Source organism: Amphiura filiformis, chromosome 7, assembly GCF_039555335.1.
Source record: "Amphiura filiformis chromosome 7, Afil_fr2py, whole genome shotgun sequence".
NCBI lineage: Eukaryota > Metazoa > Echinodermata > Ophiuroidea > Amphilepidida > Amphiuridae > Amphiura > Amphiura filiformis.
This window is the reverse complement of record NC_092634.1, coordinates 70,440,939-70,461,231: the sequence shown is the minus strand read 5'-3', so window position 1 is coordinate 70,461,231 and position 20,293 is coordinate 70,440,939. Positions and strand designations below refer to the sequence as shown.

The following is a 20,293-nucleotide window of genomic DNA, read 5'->3' as shown; positions in this document are numbered from 1 at the left end:
AGCGTGAGAAGAAGATGCAATGCTGTTGTGAACGCGCATGGGTTCTCTACTCATTACTAAATTTAGGTAAGTGGCAATTGTTTTATGGAATATCCTTACTCATGTTTACAGATGCGAATGGCGCTGACAGTGGCAAATTTGGCATATTTTGTTTGAGACCTGTTTGTCTTTCAAAGAGTGTTACTCAACCATGGAATAAGTTATGGTCACAAATAATTGGTGTCATTTTTGACAGGAAAGAAAAATGTTTGTATTGATATGACACAATATAGAAATAGATTTCAAATATTTCTGATATATAGCCGTTTTGGAAAATTTCCAAACTTTTTGAGGAGTTTATTATACATTTGGTTCCTTGGAAATGTTCTGCTCTTCTCTGGAACTTTGACCACGTGGTATAATACTCACAAGCATATAATTATCTATTTAAGTGGCATATTTTCTAATTTCCTGCAGACGTGAAAGATGAAGGTCGGCCGCCATCAATAATATTTTGGGACATTGATAGGTTTTGATAACACTTTTCAATCACGACACTAAAAATTCTCTGGAGCCCCCCGTTAAAAAATATGACCACCCCCTAAAAATCGCTCCAAAATCACCTAAAATATGTTTTAAAAAGCAGTTTTTCATCGCATTTCCAGGAAATATTGTAGGAAACTCCAAAATTCAACAGGTCCCAAACAAATTGGTATTGAAAATACATATATTGGTGAATCTCCTCACAAATTTGCAGAAGCCAGCAATTTCATTAAGGTGGATTTTTCATAAACTCAATGTAGCCATATTTTCAAAATGTTGAAAATGAGAAAAAATGCAAATTTTACCTAATTTCTAACTTAATTATTGCCTTTATTCAGGCTGAGTTTGATATGACCTTTTTAGATAAACATTTCCCATCCTTTGCCTATAAAAAAATGCTTTCTCTATTGTGGTATCTTTTTCCAATTTTTTTTGAGGGGTCTATAAAATATTGCATTTTGCATTAGTTCGTAAATAAACAAAATCAAAATGAGCATATTAATATTGTTTAATACTATGTACAATCTGTATTATTCAGAAAGAAAATATTATATAACATCAGTATGTAGATTATTAATAACAACTGAGTACAAGTTTTTACCTAGAAGTAGGTATGTCACAGTGGCTGCACAATAATTCTGCTACACTGTGCATGCAAGCATAACAGTGAATTGAAAAGGGCGCGCTTCAAATTTGGCCAATTTTAGAAAACATCCATGTCGATAAATGAATTTCTTTATATGCTTCATTTATCCAAATTGTTTGAATTTTTAATATATGGTGTGTGAAGCCTTCCTGAGGCTACCATCGGTCCCCCAAATTAAAAATTGTTTTGTTTAAGAACTACTGCCTGTTTCTATGGATTTTTGAAGATCGCTCATAAATCAGTAAATATAGGCCTACTGAAGTAAAGGAACTACCACCATTTAGCTGAAATACTAATCTTTCTTAGCATGTAAATTAATTCCGTCGACAACAAATGAAACACTTCCCTAAAACCAGTTGAAGCAAAACATTAATCAATGTTTTTTTAGGGAGTAATTTTCCAAACCACAATAGCTCTAAGCCATTGTGTGTGTCCAAGGCCATACTATTTTTTGTATACGCGGTCAGGTAAAATTGCTGTTCATTTTAACGATTATCCTCCCATGTTAATCCAGATGACAAAATGTTAATTTAAAGTCTCATTGCAACTGAATTTTAATTTTTACTTTTCGGACTTGGCTTTGAGTAATGGTGACACATACCATGTTTACAGTAAAAATGAAAATTATATTCCAGACACCGTCAAAATGTCAAACTTTTAATTTTTTTGTATTGTTTTTAAATAATTAACTGCAGTTCATTTATTCAACCTCATAACAGGATCATACTTAAAAGATTTATGATGAATGAACAGACGTTCATTAAATATTGAAAAAAAAACCAAAATTACTCATGCCTAATTTGCATAATAATATCATAAATACATTATTAGCTGTAATTACCTAATTTGCATAATTAATTACTTTTTGTGTATTTTTTGTCATCAATTGAAAGAACTTTGTATACATGTGTGTGCAAAAAAACCGCACCTTTATATCATGTACGGTTTTCTATTGGCATCAATTTTGCATATTAATAAGCTGAACTTAGTCATTTTTTGAGATTTAATTTGTCTGCAGATTGGCCGAAATGGCTAAAATAGTATATTTGATTAATTTATTATAATTATTCAATGGTGGATTTTTTAATTTTGTTTTCTGTAACGAAGTCAGGAAAGATAGGCATTTAACATGTGCTATTTAAATTAACGCTGTTTTTCCAAGCAAGCGTCCAAATAAACCTTCAAAATCTCGAAATGTGCCAATTTTGTCATTACAGCCATTTGTGGCAGGATTTCATTCCATCTACGAGCATCTTTAAATTGACATTACATCACAATGCATTGACCGATTTCAATTCTGTTTTTTGATTTTTGATGCTTTAATAAAGCTTAATAATGTAGGAACATTAAATAACGCGTTTCTGCTGCGATTATTTTTGAGGTGATATACCTACTAGAAGTGACTTTTTAATGTCCAAATATCCCATTTTTGGCTGTGTTTGGTCAATAATTTACATTCATATCCCTATATACATACGCGCTACCTAACGGCCCAGCGTTTAGGACCGGCTGATTTGCGTGCCAGGATTTCAGTTGGAGAAATAATGGTATATGATGAAGAAATAGTATAGTATCACAAAATGTTCTGGTATAAGCGTGGTTTTCATGAATGAATCCCTAATAAATTAAATTTGATGTGTGAGAATTTGTTGGATTTTACTACATCCACTTGGTCCCATTATCATTTTGTACAATAACCATTTGGTCCTATTTACCATTTCGACCAAAACCCAATAGTCTAAGGGACCGTTCACAAACACTTGTAGGGGGCCCGATGCCAAAAAATTTCATCGCGAACATTTTTCGGGCCCGCCTTTACAGACCTCAAAAATTTCAGGCTCCCCCTTTTTGACATGAAAATTATGGGTCAACCCCATAGAAAAGCATATAAATTCAATTTTCCTGGGAAAATTTGTGGTCATTTTTTTTTCAAGGCCCCCCAGGAGGATCAAAATTTTTCAGGCCCCCACCCTTTTTGCATCAGCCCACCCTCCCAACAAGTGTTTGTGAACGGTCCCTAATAACCAAAAAGTCTAAAACCATTTATTCCAATGAACCATTTGGTATAATTCCCATCTGGTCTATAACCATTAAGTCTAATAGCCATTTTGGTCTAATATTACGCTTTTGGTATACAAACCATTTGGTCTAACAAGCATTTAGTCTACTAATTAATTGGTCTACTAGCCGATTGGTCTAATAGCACGTGTGAGGCTATGTAGGCGAAATGATGCTACTACACATGATGAGGTCATAGGCCGGGGTTACCGTGGTCGTATAAAAAAGCAGGATGCCTTTGCTTGTTTCATAAACAGGGATTATATAAACAGGCCTATAATACATGTAGTATTCCAACTCTATGCGAATGACGTAAACAGGCAAACCTATTTCGTTTTAATGTTTGGAGTTGCAGGTAACTCGTACTGGCCCATGTCCCATGCCTGTGGCACCCCCGGTGATGCATGATGAGCCTAGCACAGTGTCATCGACCCTATATCTTCATGGCAGAAATCGCCATGGTAGGTTGAATCCACAGCCACGATTGGCCATTTGGTTCAGACCTTTGAAGCTCTTTGAGACGAATAATTAGTCGAGGGACATGACTAAGGCTACTCACAATAGCCGGGTAATTGATCTTGGTTGTGCGTGAATAATCTTGTATACCCCATTGAGGTCAATGGTCATCGACTTTTATACTGCCTAGTAGTGAGTGCAGCTGTACTACACGCTGTAGTCCATACAGGACCAACGCAATTGGCCGACTTTCATATCTGTTCAACACGTATTTTCAAGTGTATGAGACCACATCTGGTTTCTTGAGAAAAAATCATTTACGGGAGATATTCATCATTTTCTAACCCGGTATCCGAAGATTTTCGTCTGATATCAAAATCGTGCATAGCAATTCACGTGTATCGATCCCGTGTATTCATTTTAGTGTCTCTGATGCACCAAATAATTATTAGCCAGGCGATGTCGGTGTGCCTAGTGTCGCTGGTATTATTTACATACCTTGTAAAGACCGGAAAAGAAGAACAAATAGCCCGGCAAAATGTCACTTTCAATACATGCAGGCTGCATGTCTTCTTCTTATTTTTTTTGGTACATTATAAACAATAATAAACAATATTAATTCTGAGAATTCCGAGGAATAATGCATACGTTTTGATGAATATAGTATGTTTTAATATACACATGCTCGTCTCATTTACATATATTTACAGCCCGTAACCCGTTGTAGACGAATATTTTGGCAAATACACGACATAGTAGGCCTATTAGACCATACGGTTAATAGACCACACAGTTATTAGATCAGAAGGTAATTAGGCCAAATTGTTCATAATAAAATATTATACCAAATGGTTATTAGTCTATATGCTCAGTAGACATACTGGTTATTGGACCAAACAATATCATACTAAATGACTATAGACTATATGATTATTAGACGTGGTAATTAGCCTTTCTGGTACTAGACCTTTTGTATATACAGAATTGATATTTAGTATGGAATATTTTTTTGCAAAATTCCAAGACTGGTCTGGAAGGGGTCTGCATAAACCGCACAGACTAAATATTAATCAGGGTGTGTCGGGGGATGGTGTAACATAATTTTTTGACAGAAAATGTGCTTTCCAAATTCCATTAGTTTACATTATGCCGCTCATAATGTAGTGAATTAGTTGTCAAATTTATTGAGGTTTAAGGTGGTGTTTACTGAACCTTAATATCAATAAGTGTTCATCAGAACTGAAATGCACTTGTAATTTACCCGTTTTGAAAGTGGGAGGAGCTTTAAAAATATGGCTCTTAAAAGTGGTACGCACTCAGAAAGTTTGAATGGCCCCCTGGGGCCAGATGAAATTTTATAATCTTACTGTACACAAAGAAGCAGCGTGAGTTCATTGGACAATGACAATTTTGCATAAAGTCCGAAATTCTAGCCCAGTCCTTGAATTTTGTGAGAAAATATTCCATACTAAATGTCAAGTCTGTAGATAAAATAGGTATTAGACTAAATGATATTAGACCAAATGGCAATGAGATATTGAGATATTGTAAACGTACATCATTGCATGTACATATTCACATTCAATTTTAGACCATGCTTAAAGTACCTGTACATGTTATTTGGTAAATTCGCCTTTGAAAAGAAATGAAAATTCCATTGCATTGGTAGTAGATAATATGAAGTATGGTGTGGTGTTTGTTTTGATTTGTTATAAATGTTTTTTTTAACTAAAGATTAGTCTATTTTATTTAAAATATGATTTATTACCTAAACAGTGTAATGTTGGTTGCAAATTCCACTTTCGAAAATGTTAAAAGACACAAATTCCATTAACACAAAACAAACACATTCTGTTATTGGAAACATATTTCTAAAATCAGCAATCAAAATAATTATCATATCAATCTAGGAAACCCAAGTTTCATATCATTAGTTTGTAGGGAGATTCATATGCAAATTCCATGAAAATTAACAAATTCCACTATAATAAAAGAGCAAAATCCACATGAAAATAGTTATCAAACTCAAATCAATAATAACCTTGGTTGAGAATTGAAGCCGTATTGTGAATGTAAAATAATTAGTATGGTTATACATTGGAAAACGTTAATTAAGTCTACAAAAAAACAAGCAAAAACGGAAAATCCACCAAAATCAACAAACTCCCCTGCAGTATAGGAAAAAAGTACCACGCTAATTTAAACATATTTCAGAAGTACAACATGTTGGTTATATTATCCAAAAGGTTTGATCCAATGTTAGCCTGAATATAGCAGAAAATGTGATTTGAAAATGTACTTTTTTCGCTACTTTCAAAATTATGAAAAATCCTGTTTTTGCCCAAATTCCACCATGATTTTACGTAATTATATCAAAAGAATTAATTTTTTCTGAATAGGTCATCTTATAAAGCATGGTTCAATTCCAATATGTTCAACTTTCTGTCAGACCCAGGTTATTTCAAAGTACATTTTCATGATGTCAAATGTTGGGCATTTTTAAGCAATATAAAATCTGAGGCAGGTCAAAAGAGGGCCAATTGTAGGGGGGTCATGGAATTTCCCCCAGGGGGGTCACCTGATTTTTTTACTATCATAGTTGTGAACCATCTGACCTAACTAGACTAAGTACCAAATACCAAATACCATTGGATTTGGCTGACCTTCATCTTTCAGCTTTGTGTACAGGCCACATGGTGCTTAGAAAATATGCCACTTAACCGCTATTGAATCATTCAAAGTGCATTGCCTGTGCAATATTGCTTATTTGTTTTAATGTATCATGTTCATCACACAACATTGGAACGAACTTCATTTAACATGGAGCGTGAAATTTCGAGCTTATTTGCTTTTTGTATTTAAAAAAAGAAAAGTGGAAGCTTTGTGTGTATAAAACGTGCTCGTTTAAGAAGTGAATCGAACTATCACTATTTGCATCAGGGAATTTCAATTAACATTAAGCATGTGCATGCATGTTCACAGTTCAGAGTAAACTTGATAAATGAATGTTGCTTGTATACCATGTATATCGTATAACAGTCCAATATGAACTAATTGCTCTTTGCGTTACTTGTCAATTCAGCAGCTTGTGAAATTGAACGTTTCCTATACCTTAAGGGTAGACTAGGTATTGTCGGTCGAAGCAGCCAACATCTATTTTCATTTATCTAAATCAATATATTATTGAAAAATAACACTTTGAAGTTTGCAAAAGTTCATTCTACAAATCATATACTTTGAAAACTTATACTTTTGAAAAACCCTCTTTACAACATAACTCAAGAACCACATGACCTACAAAAGTATATCTGTGAATTTGAATTCTTCTTCATACTCACTATGAAATGATCAATGCGAGTTTTGCCAAAGCTCACTACTATTCGCAAGATGCTATGAACTACCAAATCGCAACAGTTTAAAATAGTTGCTAACCTTAAAAGTTGATTCCGTTGGTTATTCGTATAGGCATGCGTATACATGTGCACGCTTCTACACCAATAAGTTTACCCTTAATCAGTGGCGTAACCAGGGTGAAGCCGGGGGATTTCCCCCACCCCACAGAATATTTTCAATGATAAAATGGGGACCGCAAAGCAGACTTGTAGTATTTATATGGACACCCAGACTGTGCAATACTAATTTCAACATACTTTAGTATATTTAGCAGTGATGTACAAATGTAGCTTTCGAGTCTGGACTCGGACTCAAGTCCACCTTTTGCTGGACTCGGACTCGGCTCGGAATTGAACATTAAAAGGCTCGGCTCAGCTCGTTCAAAAATAGGACTCGGGCTCGAAGTCGACCCCAGTCCGTTTCCAGTCCAATCAATCCATGTACAATGTGGAAAAATTATTTATCTTAAAACATCAATTGGAATAAATTAATTGTCAATTTTCCAAGTACATTCATGCACATCTACACAATACATCTACACAACAGATTATCCATTAGCTTAATCATTATAACTATTATCATTAATTATGCACATCTGGATAATTATATCCATGTTTTACTAATATTTTTAAAACTCCTTTAAATCTCTTATAAAATCCCAAATGTCTGTGTGGTAAGGACCTCTCTATTCATTTGCTTCAGATGCACTAGCCCAAGCCTGGCACAAGAAGTACACTGTGAGCTCATGTGGCTGGCAGAAAATCTCACACCAGTCACATTATCATTAGTTCTACATGTGTGCAGCATACAAGCATACAAGTAGTGGAGTGTATTTGAATTGGGAATATCAAAATGATTAATAAAAGCTAAAATAATGATATTTTAACATGATAACTTGAAATTCACCACAAAAGAAAAAAAATCTTGACATGTTTTCCCAGTTTGCTGGGTCTTTTTCTGTATTGATCAGGCATTGTGTGAATGAGGCATGTACATGTAGCATACATGTCATGGGTGGCAGTGTGCACAGGCTGTTACATTGTAGATCTACATGTCTGCAGCATTCATGTTCATTTTGTGTAGCCAGGGCTGGATTTATCTTTTTCAGGGCACTGGACCAGGCTAAAATAAATTTAAGGGCACTTTCCATTTACTCCCCACCCAACCCCATCCATGATGTACATTGTAACCTATTTGTTTTAATTATGAATTTATGATCAGAGGACTCACAGTGGGATTCATGAGTGGAGTTAACATGCATCTGGGAAGTGAGAGTATTCTATTCTCACTTTCCTGCATTTGTGTAACTAGGGTAACCATGTACTGCATGGTACTTGTACCCATGGGTACGGGTACGGGTCCCTGACCATGAGTACAGGTACGGGTCCCATGCATGAGTACGGGTACGGGTACGGGTCCCAGGCCATGGGTACGGGTACGGGTCCCAGTCCATGAGTACGGGTACGGGTCCGAAGTCAAAATAGGGCACGAGTACGGGTACGGGTCCGGGTCCGAAGCCACGGGTACGAGTACGGGTACGGGTACGGAAATTGGGACTTGAGTACGGGTACGGGTACGAGTACGGGTACTACAAGTCTGCCGCAAGGAGTAAAGTGTCATTAAAAGTATTAAAATGGGACAACATATAATTGACAAAATAGGGACGAAAATTTGTTTACCCCCCCATCCCTACACACACTCTCTAAAAGACTGGCTACGCTCCTGACACAAACCATAGTTAACATCGATGTTGCAACCTCCTCGTTATATATTCTACGAAAAGTAATGAGTATCTCATTTTAAAAAATGACTAAGGAGTTCAAATAATTTGGTTCTACGGGTTTTGCGTTTCCTGTGTTTAAATTAGGGAGTAGCAAATTGGTTTTTCTTTATATTTTAACACCTATAGGCCTATCTGAAGAACCGTAAGACGTGATCTACTAACAGTGCAATAATATTATTGGGTTTATCACAGCCTTTATAATAAGAACCATAATATTATTGGGTTTATCACAGCCTATAATAAGAACTATAATATTATTGGGTTTATCACAGCCTTTATAATAAGAACCATAATATTATTGGGTTTATCACAGCCTATAATAAGAACCATAATATTATTGGGTTTATCACAGCCTATAATAAGAACCATAATATTATTGGGTTTATCACAGCCTTTATAATAAGAACCATAATATTATTGGGTTTATCACAGCCTATAATAAGAACCATAATATTATTGGGTTTATCACAGCCTATAATAAGAACCATAATATTATTGGGTTTATCACAGCCTATAATATGAACCATAATATTATTGGGTTTATCACAGCCTTTATAATAAGAACCATAATATTATTGGTTTTATCACAGCCTTTATAATAAGAACCATAATATTATTGGATTTATCACAGCCTATAATAAGAACCATAATATTATTGGGTTTATCACAGCCTATAATAAGAACCATAATATTATTGGGTTTATCACAGCCTTTATAATAAGAACCATAATATTATTGGGTTTATCACAGCCTTTATAATAAGAACCATAATATTATTGGGTTTATCACAGCCTTTATAATAAGAACCATAATATTATTGGGTTTATCACAGCCTATAATAAGAACCATAATATTATTGGGTTTATCACAGCCTATAATAAGAACCATAATATTATTGGGTTTATCGCAGCCTTTATAATAAGAACCATAATATTATTGGGTTTATCACAGCCTTTATAATAAGAACCATAATATTATTGGGTTTATCACAGCCTATAATAAGAACCATAATATTATTGGGTTTATCACAGCCTATAATAAGAACCATAATATTATTGGGTTTATCACAGCCTATAATAAGAACCATAATATTATTGGGTTTATCACAGCCTTTATAATAAGAACCATAATATTATTGGGTTTATCACAGCCTTTATAATAAGAACCATAATATTATTGGTTTTATCACAGCCTTTATAATAAGAACCATATGTAATTGTTTACATTTATATTGATGTGATGCTACAACCGAGATTTCCAAACTGAGTTGTTACCGGTTATAGTTTCCACAACTGGATATAGCGTGCATTAGCTTTTCAATGCAATCTTCTTACGAATTAGTCACTTAAATCCAACTTTATATTATTTTCACCTGCAGATAAAGTATAATTCCTTCGTCTTTGGAGTTTATAAAATTACTGATATGTTTGAAAGTCGTCAAATAATTATCCTATAAAAATATAATAGTTTAAAACACAATTAAAAAAAAAATCAAAGTACCATTATTAAAATTTAAATTAAATTATTATTTTATGAAAATTATTTACTGGTACCATTTTGTTCGATCAGCTCTAAGGGAAATCACCGGTGGGTACATTCGCATAGAGCTCTGAGACGAAAATACCTCGTCTCAGGTAGAGCTGGGGATATCAACCGTGCCGTGTTACACTCATGTTCAGACATCATTGGTCTTACATTAATACTGAGAGCATAACTTTCATTCATGTTACTAATTAAAGAAACCTCTTGACTTATACATGGTATGTTTAATTTGTTTGTTTGAATTTCCTGTGTTTTTGTGTGTTATTGTTTTTAAACTCTGTCGGCTCTCATTCACCTGGGTATGTTGGAATTAAGATTTAATTTAGATCTGGTCAACCAGACATACCTATTTTTGACGGACGAAACCGACATTGCCACTGAAACCTTCAGTCTTCAGCTGGGTTGTGATGCAAATGACCTTGAGTACCGGAAACTTCTTTAGCTTTTTGTTTGTTTGCTTGTTTGTTTGCTTGTTTATTAGGGCAAAGCACAAAGTGGTCAGTGAACATGGTGAAGCATCATGCATGAGCTATTAATGCATGCAATGCTTGTTGTGAGCCAAACACAAATATCTAATTTCTTCCGCAACGTGTCATTAACGCTAAAACACAAAGGCCGCAAGCCCCGCAGGGCTGAGGCCACTGACTGCCATAGTAAAGACTTACAACTAATGGAGTTCCAATATAGAAGAGCCCCAAGACACTCGGACGGAATCAGATTTCTACTGAGGCAAAAACTTGGAAAATGTATGGAACTTACCATCTAAACTCAAGTCATCCTCTAGATACTTGGCCACAAGACTCAGTAATAATTTGGATTTGTCATCTGGTGGGATTTCTGCAATGTACAAAAAATGTAATCAAGTAAATTATTGGCAAACATCTATATAGTGGTTCACATCAACTTCAGTGGTGACGTCAATGCTTTTTAGCGCTTGCGCTGCAAGCGTGTCGACAAACCACATGCCTAGGTGTACGCTCTGTTACAAGTTACAGGTTTACAAGTTTTATTTGTCTCTATGTCACCAAAACATTTGGTATAAGAGAGTTACAATAAGATATCATTATCATAACCTACAATATCATACAATATAACAATAATTGTAACAAAAGTGTCCAAAAATATATAGACCTATTGCAATGATATCTTTCATAATACAATGACAAAACTCTGCAAGTTTTGATAACTCATTACCTCTCTGGCTGTTTAAAAGAGTGTTTATTTTAAGAGTGCTTGGTCTGAAGTTGCAAGACTGTTTTCGGAACAGCCTCCTCTCTTCAACCAGAGACGGACATTGAAAAAGATAGTGGAACTCGTCCCCAAGTTGAGCGTTTGTGCACAAGGGGCATATTCTATTGTACCGTTCAATGCCCTGGTAACGCCCTGTAACGATCGGTATTTTACTGTTATTACATCTAAATCTACAGAGTCTGCTACGGTCGCGTTGGTTGAGGATGGTGAGATATTCTTCAAACTGAAGGTCTGTCTTAAAAAGGTGCGATTTGTCTGAAGGTTTGGCTTTAAGATTTACTTTACGTGCGCGATTTGATGCTGCGACCAGCGAAATGCAAAATATGCGTCTACGTCCTTTGAATGAAGGAAGGAAATAGCGCACAGTGTCGACACCCTATATTATAAAAATAAACTTAATACTCCGTTGGTGAGCGACGGGCGAGTGGTATTTCACCGAACGAAGAAAAGGAGTTCTATCTGATTGGCTAGCTATCGATCGCTGGATCGCTCAGTGGTGAACTACAAACTCAAAATGGAGCGATGTATTCAATTCGATTGAAATCGATATTCTATTATTGACGCATATAAAGAAAGTGGCATAGTGTGTATTGTATGACTTGTGATTTAATTTTCTAATACATTGTGTTCCTTTATAGAATTGGAATTCTCAAACAGTTGAATATATCACAATTTTTGAAGATCAAAATCGTTACTTATAAAATGCAGTAAAATATATCCACAGCAAAATACCGGTCCCCACTAATTAGTGTATTTAATTCCCAGTTAGTGTATTAAAAATAAAACCTGGGATTTACCTGACAACAAATCAAATTTTCTTGTAATAGAAATATCATATGGGATACTACTGATCATGCACAAATCGTAAAAACATAGAATAGAAACTGTGTGGCAGGCTCTGTGGAATCTCATATCGTGTGTAAAATGGTATGCTTAGCCTGAGTCGCTCGGGCTATCTCGGAACAAAATCGCCATGCGTAGCTGTTGAAAAACGAGATTCATCGTACTATCACGGCAATTTTTGACACGAAGATATAGAGCTATATAGGGATGATGACGCTGTGTAGCGCCAATCACATCACACTGCTTCTAAGATTTCTTAAGATCTTCTGCTTCTAAGATTTTCGAGTGCTTCACAGCAAAATGGTTTTTTTTTGTACTTTGCCGTGATAAGTGAAAACAGTCAGAGAACATTTTGCCAATTCTAAGTACACCCATGAAATATGCTTCTACCACACATTTACATTGGCGTATGACGACATCGGTCTCATTCACTTTGATATGTAAATATAAGAATATAATACAAGTAACGAACGCATCCAAATAATCAATTACATAAACCATTTGTCTTACATAAGAACAGCTATGTAAATAACGACACGCCATCGTCACGATCACCTATCCCTATGGAATCTAATACATAACGACACGCCATCGTCATGATCACCGATATCCCTATGGAATCTAATACATAACGACACGCCATCGACATGATCACATATCCCTGTGGAATCTAATACATAATGTCTTCGCTAGTTTACAGGTACATTGATATAATAAATAGCTATCCTTACACAATCACCATAGTCCGACCGTGAATATATTATATTTCGGGTTAGATGGTTTTGTCAGTTACTTAACATCGTTATTCTCCCGATTTTGCTCTTTGAAAGGAATATAAGCGCTAGCGCCCTAAATGCAACACATTTTGATGTATAGTACAATTTTTTCACAATTTTTTATACTTTTCAAATTTTTTCCGCCCTTTCTTATTTACTATTCTTTTTGCCGCCCCTTCGTTTGCCGCCCCTTCTTCCCGCCACCCCTTCGTTTTGGACGCCCCCCTGCTTTTACCCCGGGGGTCTGGCGCCCCCAAAGCTCCCCAAAAAATACGCGCATGATCACACGATTTCAATACCATAATTGCATACTTAGTTCTTGTCAAGCTTGACATGTCATGTGCTATCCAAATAACTAGAATATTGTACAGCCCAAATGCTCTAGGGTCAGTCCATGTCAAAACAGACTGAGTGTACACCCACCCTCTTGGATTATGCTCTCCTTTGGCTCAGGGGTACCTTTCATGGACCCCTAGGTGAGGTCACAAGAAAAAATTCAAATTCAATTTCGTTTCCGAATGGCGGGCCATCTAAGTTTGGCGACCTTGACCAAAATTGGGAATTTAAGGTGTCCAAATGACAAAGCGCTCTCTTTGAGAGGCATTTTCTTCTTAATTAAATCAGTTGTGACCCTCTTTTTGAATGTGGTCACTCACTGGCTGTGTCTGAAATGCCTAATGCCAAAAAAGATTGATTTCGGAATTTCGTTGGGATTTCAGAGGGGGTCAAAATCAGCACTTCATACTGTTCAATCAAATTATCTTTGATTTTGAAGGACCCATAATAATGCCACAGTGCACTTATAGGGCCTAATTATGTTCAGAATGGATTAACCATGTGCCAATGTCTATGAGCAATTAAAAAAAAGAGACATTTCTAGACCCCCTACAGAATTTTAGGCCCCCTAAAGTGGTTCAGCCACAAATGGCGCTTAAAATCGGCAAATTTTGACACCTAATAACTTTAGGTGTACACCAGATATGAATTTCTAGTCTTTTGCATCTGAAAGAATGTAGTCTAATGTTACTAGGAACATAAGATTTGTTTTGTATTTTTCGTGTTTTGATACTTTCAAAAAGGTCGTTGACCTATGAACATTTTTCGTCATAGCGCCCTCCTGAAAGGTCTGACACATAACAAACTATACATTTTTGGAATCCTCATGACCATACGAGTAATTTGATATATTACTTGACATAATTGGGAGCATTCTGAAAATTTGACCCCATAACCTGTACTTTGCATGTGCATTGTTGCCAGGAAGTGCATTTTTGACCCCCTTAAAAATCCATACAGAGGATTAGAAAGTAGTTTTTTCTTATTACTTGACTCAAGAGCAACTTGATATATCAGGATAAATAATACAAATGGCTATAAAGTGATCAAAAATATAAAAAATATCATACTAAAATTGGCATTTTGTACCGTATCCTGTATGCATGGTATGTTAGGCAAAAATGACTATTTTTGAAAGCGTCAACTTAATACTAAAACACAAAAAATACAAAACAAATCTTATGTTCCTAGTAACATTAAACTACATTCTTTCAGATGCAAAAGACTAGAAATTCATATCTGGTGTACACCTAAAGTTATTAGAGGTCAAAATTGGCCGACTTTAAGTGCCATTTGTGGCTGAACCACTTTAGGGGTGGCCTAAAATTCTGTAGGGGTCTAGAAATTTCTCTTTTTTTTTAATTGCTCATAGACATTGGCATATGGTTAATCCATTCTGAACATAATTAGGACCTATAAGTGCACTGTGACATTATCATGAGTCCTTCAAAATCAAGATAATTTGATTGAACAGTACGAAGTGCTGATTTTGACCCCCTCTGAAATCCCAACGAAATTCCGAAATCTATCTTTTTTGGCATTAGGTATTTCAGACACAGCCAGTGAGTGACCACATTCAAAAAGAGGATCACAACTGATTCATTAAGAAGAAAGTGCCCTCAAAGAGAGCACTTTGTCATTTGGACCCCTTAAATTCACAATTTTGGTCGAGGTCGCCAAACTTTGATTGCCCGCCATTCGCAAACGAAATGGAATTTGAATTTTTTTCTTGTGACCTCACCTAGGGATCCATGAAAGGTACCCCAGAGCCAAAGGAGAGCAAAATCCAAGAGGGTGGGTGTACACTCAATCTGTTTCGACATGGACTGACCCTCTATTAGTCAAGAATAACGTGAAGGATATTTTTGGGTGACGTTTTCCGCCTGTTTTATAATTCCGCGTAGTTTGCAAGTGTTCAATTTGTCATTTAATGTAAACGACCATGATATGGCCGTTATAATTTACCAAATACGTCAATAGCAACGCCCCTGTATCGTTGGGTCTCAACCTGTACACTCTTTAGTTATAGGAAATGTAATATTTCAAAAATCAAATGCATAGAAATTACTTGGCGCGACACCTAGTACTCTCCCTCCCCCATCACTGATCATGCGTTTATACTTGTCACAGCCTCACAGGTCATTTTAGAGGATAATTGTGTACATGTGACGTCAAATTTACGTCACTTCCTGGGTGGCATTGGCAGTAGAACTGTTATTCAAGGGCAATTTTGCGGCTGACGTCATGTCACTCAAACTATATACGGCGCGTATGTAGGGCTGTTAAGACCCCCTTTTTCAGCTTCGCTGTCACCCAAAGACCCCATATTTTTTACGAACACATGTTCTGTCACCCGAAGACCCCTTATTTTTCCATTTAATCTGTCACCCAAAGACCCTTACAAGTTCAATTTGAACAGCAACTTTCATTTATCACTCATTTTGTTACTTATTTTGAAAAACCAAAGAAATTTGAAGCCATTTAGAACTAAAAATTTGATTTTCTAGGTTTCTGTGGCACTTTTTCGGCTCTCACCCAAAGATTCCATTTAAAAAAAAGGTCATGTTCTCACCCAATGACCCCATATTTTTTACATTTTGCTCTCACCTAATGCCAAAAATCATGCTCTCACCCAATGACCCCATATTTTTTTTACATTTTGCTCTCACCGAATGCCCCTTAGTGCGGAAGTGCCAGCCCTACACCTATATCCATTTCATATTGAAGTGCCCCCACCCCCGGACTAAAGTGCTAATATTAAGCACTGTATAACAGTCTCAAAGTGCTAATTACTCAATGAGGTATGCGGAAGGTTGTGGAGGTAATAAGTATCGGTAACCCACTGATAATATCTAATTGACCCATCCATTTATTCTCCATCCATTTAGTAGCCAGTTTAGTTGCGCTCATTCGGAATCAAACTGGCCGAGACTTATGCTAGATTCTCAGCTAGAGCAGGAGGGTGGAATACACTGGTTCTATTTTTGAAATATGTGCTTATTTAAGCATCAAGCATTAAGCAAAAATTTTTAAGCAAAAAATTAAAGTTGCTCCGATTTTCGTAAAAATGGATGCAAATTGTTCTTCAAGTTCAAGTAAAATTCAGGAAAAGAATAGTTTCTACTATCTGCGATGTGAAGTTCAGAAGATAGATGATAAATAAATGTAAATTCCATTAAATCCTACGCAATCCTACATGTGTAACATGCTAACTAGACATCGCAGATAGTGCAAACTATTCTTTTTCTGAAACATCTGCAAGCTAGGCGAACAATTTGCCTCAACTTTAACCAAAGGACCCATACACAACAAGCAAATCGACCTGTGACCTATTGTGCCCCATAACTTCTTAACGATAGGTCGTACACGCGCGCACAAGCATTACATTTCTGGGATCCGAGGGGCCAGATGCATATTTTGACATGTTTGAAAGTGTTATTGGAATAAAATGAATTTTTGCCCCTATACTATCCTAGGAACCACCGCCAAACTTAAGACCTGTCATTCTATTATCTGTAATTAGACAAATTCTTGCCATAATAATGATCACAAGAACAGCAGAAAAGTTAAACAGCCGTATACCGATAACTCAAGCAGCATAGATCAGATAGAGGAACAACAGAACATGCATTTACTATCAAAACTCTTGCTATCAAAAGAGACTTACTCATGGAGGATTTAAAAGAAGTACTTGATGATGATGAATTACACAAAATGTTCTATTTTACTCAAAGATGCAGAAATACAAATGAAGAGCTTTGTTGCAAAACCCCTTACATCCACTTTTGACTTTTTGAGAAAAACAGCTTTTTTTAATTGTGCAAGTATTACTTGTTCGATTTGATTCAATTTGGGATTGGATAAAGTGTTGATGAATAGAAACTAAAAGAATAGGTTTGGGACAATTTTCAAGGCTTCCTATTTATTTTATTATTTCTTTTATATCGCACCTTTTGTGGATGTAAGGGGTTTTGCAACAAAATAAATTTACCCCTTTTCTAGAAACCACTTTTGCAATCAAATTTGAGCCCATTTGCTTGCACTACATTATGTAACTTGACAAATGCTTTGAAAATCAAAAAGAAAAATTGAAATATCTCATTTACTTTTTTAATTATGAATTTTTAATTTAATTCGGGAAAATGGCATTTTTGGGGGTATTTCCGAAGGTACACCTTTTGTTAATTAAAATGATTTTTTCAAACATAGTGACCCAAAAACAGTTCCTTTTGGTTTTAATAGGTAAAAAACATTCCAGGCTACCATTATACATCAAAACAAATTTAAAATAAAACAATTCTATATTCATTTAAAGTTCAGATTTCCGGAAATTCCCAAGATTTCCCAAACGGGAAATATGCGATAACTCCGGAAGGGAAGGTGGTATGAAGGTCAAACAACCACCAAAATGTGTATTTTTACCCACACTATAATATTATTCCAATAACTCAATTTGGCCAAAAGTGGATGCAAGGGGTTTTGAAACAAAGCTCTTCAAATACGGGTAGATAAACACACTGGTGATAACATAATCACAAACATAGTTGAGTACGCCGCCACATCCTGGGACCCTCATACTCAACGCAACATCAGAAAGATTGAGCAGGTTCAGAGAAGTTGTGCTAGGTTTGTCACAGGTGACTATGATCGCTCCAGCAGTGTGTCAGCCATGGTTCAAGATCTCCAATGGCCCACCTTGGCTACCAGACGTCTCCAAAGCAGACTGGAGATGATGTATCGCATACGGTTTGACCTCATCGACATCAGGTGGTCCCAGTACATGACTCCACTAGCTTCAATCACCAGAGGCCATGGTTCCCGCTTTCAATATCCGCGGTGTAGTTCGACAGCTTACTTAAACTCATACTTTCCACGCACCATCCGTGACTGGAACAGCCTGTCAACAGACCCAGCTGCATCCTGTTCCCTCAACGGCTTCAAGACTGCGTTGAGGGCCTGCTGGCAGTAATCATCTTGCTACCAGTTTTTACTCGCACCTGTTTATTTTGCGCATAATTTGTTTTGTTTATGTCATGCTTGTACCACGCATGACCACCCTCGCAGTGCGTTTGATACTCATCCATATGAGGACTGCACAACCATGGAAGAAGAAGAAGAAGCTCCACAGGGCGATTGTGCTAGTGCAATACTCTTCACTTTTTATCTGGCTAAATCCCTACAGGCTGAGAAGAGATGCAGATGAAACTGAACATAATTATGCCATAATAGAGAAGTCTCCAATGATACTCTACCATCACATATACAGGATCACTCCTATTTCAAATCCAGCCCAGACCAAACATTTCTAATTGATCGATAATATGCAGATGACATAAGCTGGATAACAACAAAATACTGCACAATCACCAAAATAAGAAAAACAGTACTATATACCAAAACTAAACAAAGAGAAACCTAACAATAAATCAAGTTAAAACAGAAGAATACAAAGTACACAAAGATGGTCCATCAGACTGGAAAAATGTAATTACCTAGGAACATTACTAGATCTTGATCTCTTAATATTGTAAACTGCTGATCCAACTCCTAATGGAACAACACTCAGCTTGGAAGAGGTGGGTGATGGATGAGCAGATTATTGACCTTTGAAGGATCTACGGGCTTCAGTGAATTGTTTAGAATCGGCAATGTTGGTGATGTGCTGCGGAAGATCATTCCAATCATGACTGGCCTGAATGAAGAAGGAGCCTTTATGCTAGTGAAGGGTACCTGAAGGTAGTTTGGTTTCAATGTCTAGTTGTAATTTCTGGTTTCCTGGTGATTATTTCTGGTGGTAATTTTACATCGATCTGGCTGCTGATGATCTTGTGGAAGTTGATGAGGCATTGGATATATCTTCTTTCCTCCAGGGTTGGTAGGCCAAGTTGTTGAAGAAGGGCGGTGACAGAAGTTGTGTTGTCCCAGCTATAGGTGTTGGTAGCGTGCCAGTGGCGTAACTAGGGTTGGTAGCGCCCGGGGTAAGAAACGTTTTATATGAATATTAAAAACGACAGCATTTTACATTATGTTGTTAAAATATTTTTGCAAAATATTTTGCCAACACTTAACTAACATTATGTTATGTTTTGCAGCCGTTTTTAATAATTTTTTAAAATGTGATTAAAACGTGTAATACTCTTTACATTTCTGTAAAACGTTTTGTGCTTTGTGACAAACTAATTCAAATTGCCTCAGCGCCCAGGTAAAACGATAGTATTCGTTTTGCAATTGAATCGCATATACTGCTACTTGCCTTGGAGGCGAGGGCAGACACACCTATATAATTCATTTAAAGACAATATTTTACAAGGATTTTGTAAATCCGGGGTAAGCTTGCTTCCATTGAAGCCATCTACCATTTACACGTCACTCTATCATCCAGTTTCATCTACATTGCTTGTTAACATGGTTAACATGCGCGTATGTTTTTTTTGGGGGGCTTTGGGGCGCCAGCCCCCTGGGGTAAAAGAAGAAGGAGAAAAAAAAACAGGGGCGGCAAAAACGAAGGGGCGGCAAAAAGAATTAGTAAATACAAAAAGGCGGAAAAATTTGATAAAGCATAAAAAATTGTGAAAAAATGGTACTATACATCCGCTTTTAGGGCGCTAGCTCCTGAAACCCTTTTTTTTTTTTTTTTTTTTTTTGCTCTTCACTTTTTCAAACGACCAAGAAAAAAATTGGGTCAAC

General features: G+C 36.3%; 1 protein-coding gene across 5 annotated transcripts in view; it reads right to left on the bottom strand.

Moving 5' to 3' along the window:
• The window catches only part of LOC140157564 (uncharacterized), a 74,236-nt gene that overhangs the window by 32,774 nt on the left and 21,169 nt on the right, over positions 1-20,293 (bottom strand). For all 5 annotated transcript variants that reach the window (XM_072180797.1, XM_072180798.1, XM_072180799.1 and 2 more), the window contains exon 2: positions 11,160-11,237. In XM_072180797.1, the coding sequence (XP_072036898.1) occupies positions 11,160-11,237 (78 nt within the window). The remainder of the gene's footprint in view (positions 1-11,159; positions 11,238-20,293) is intronic.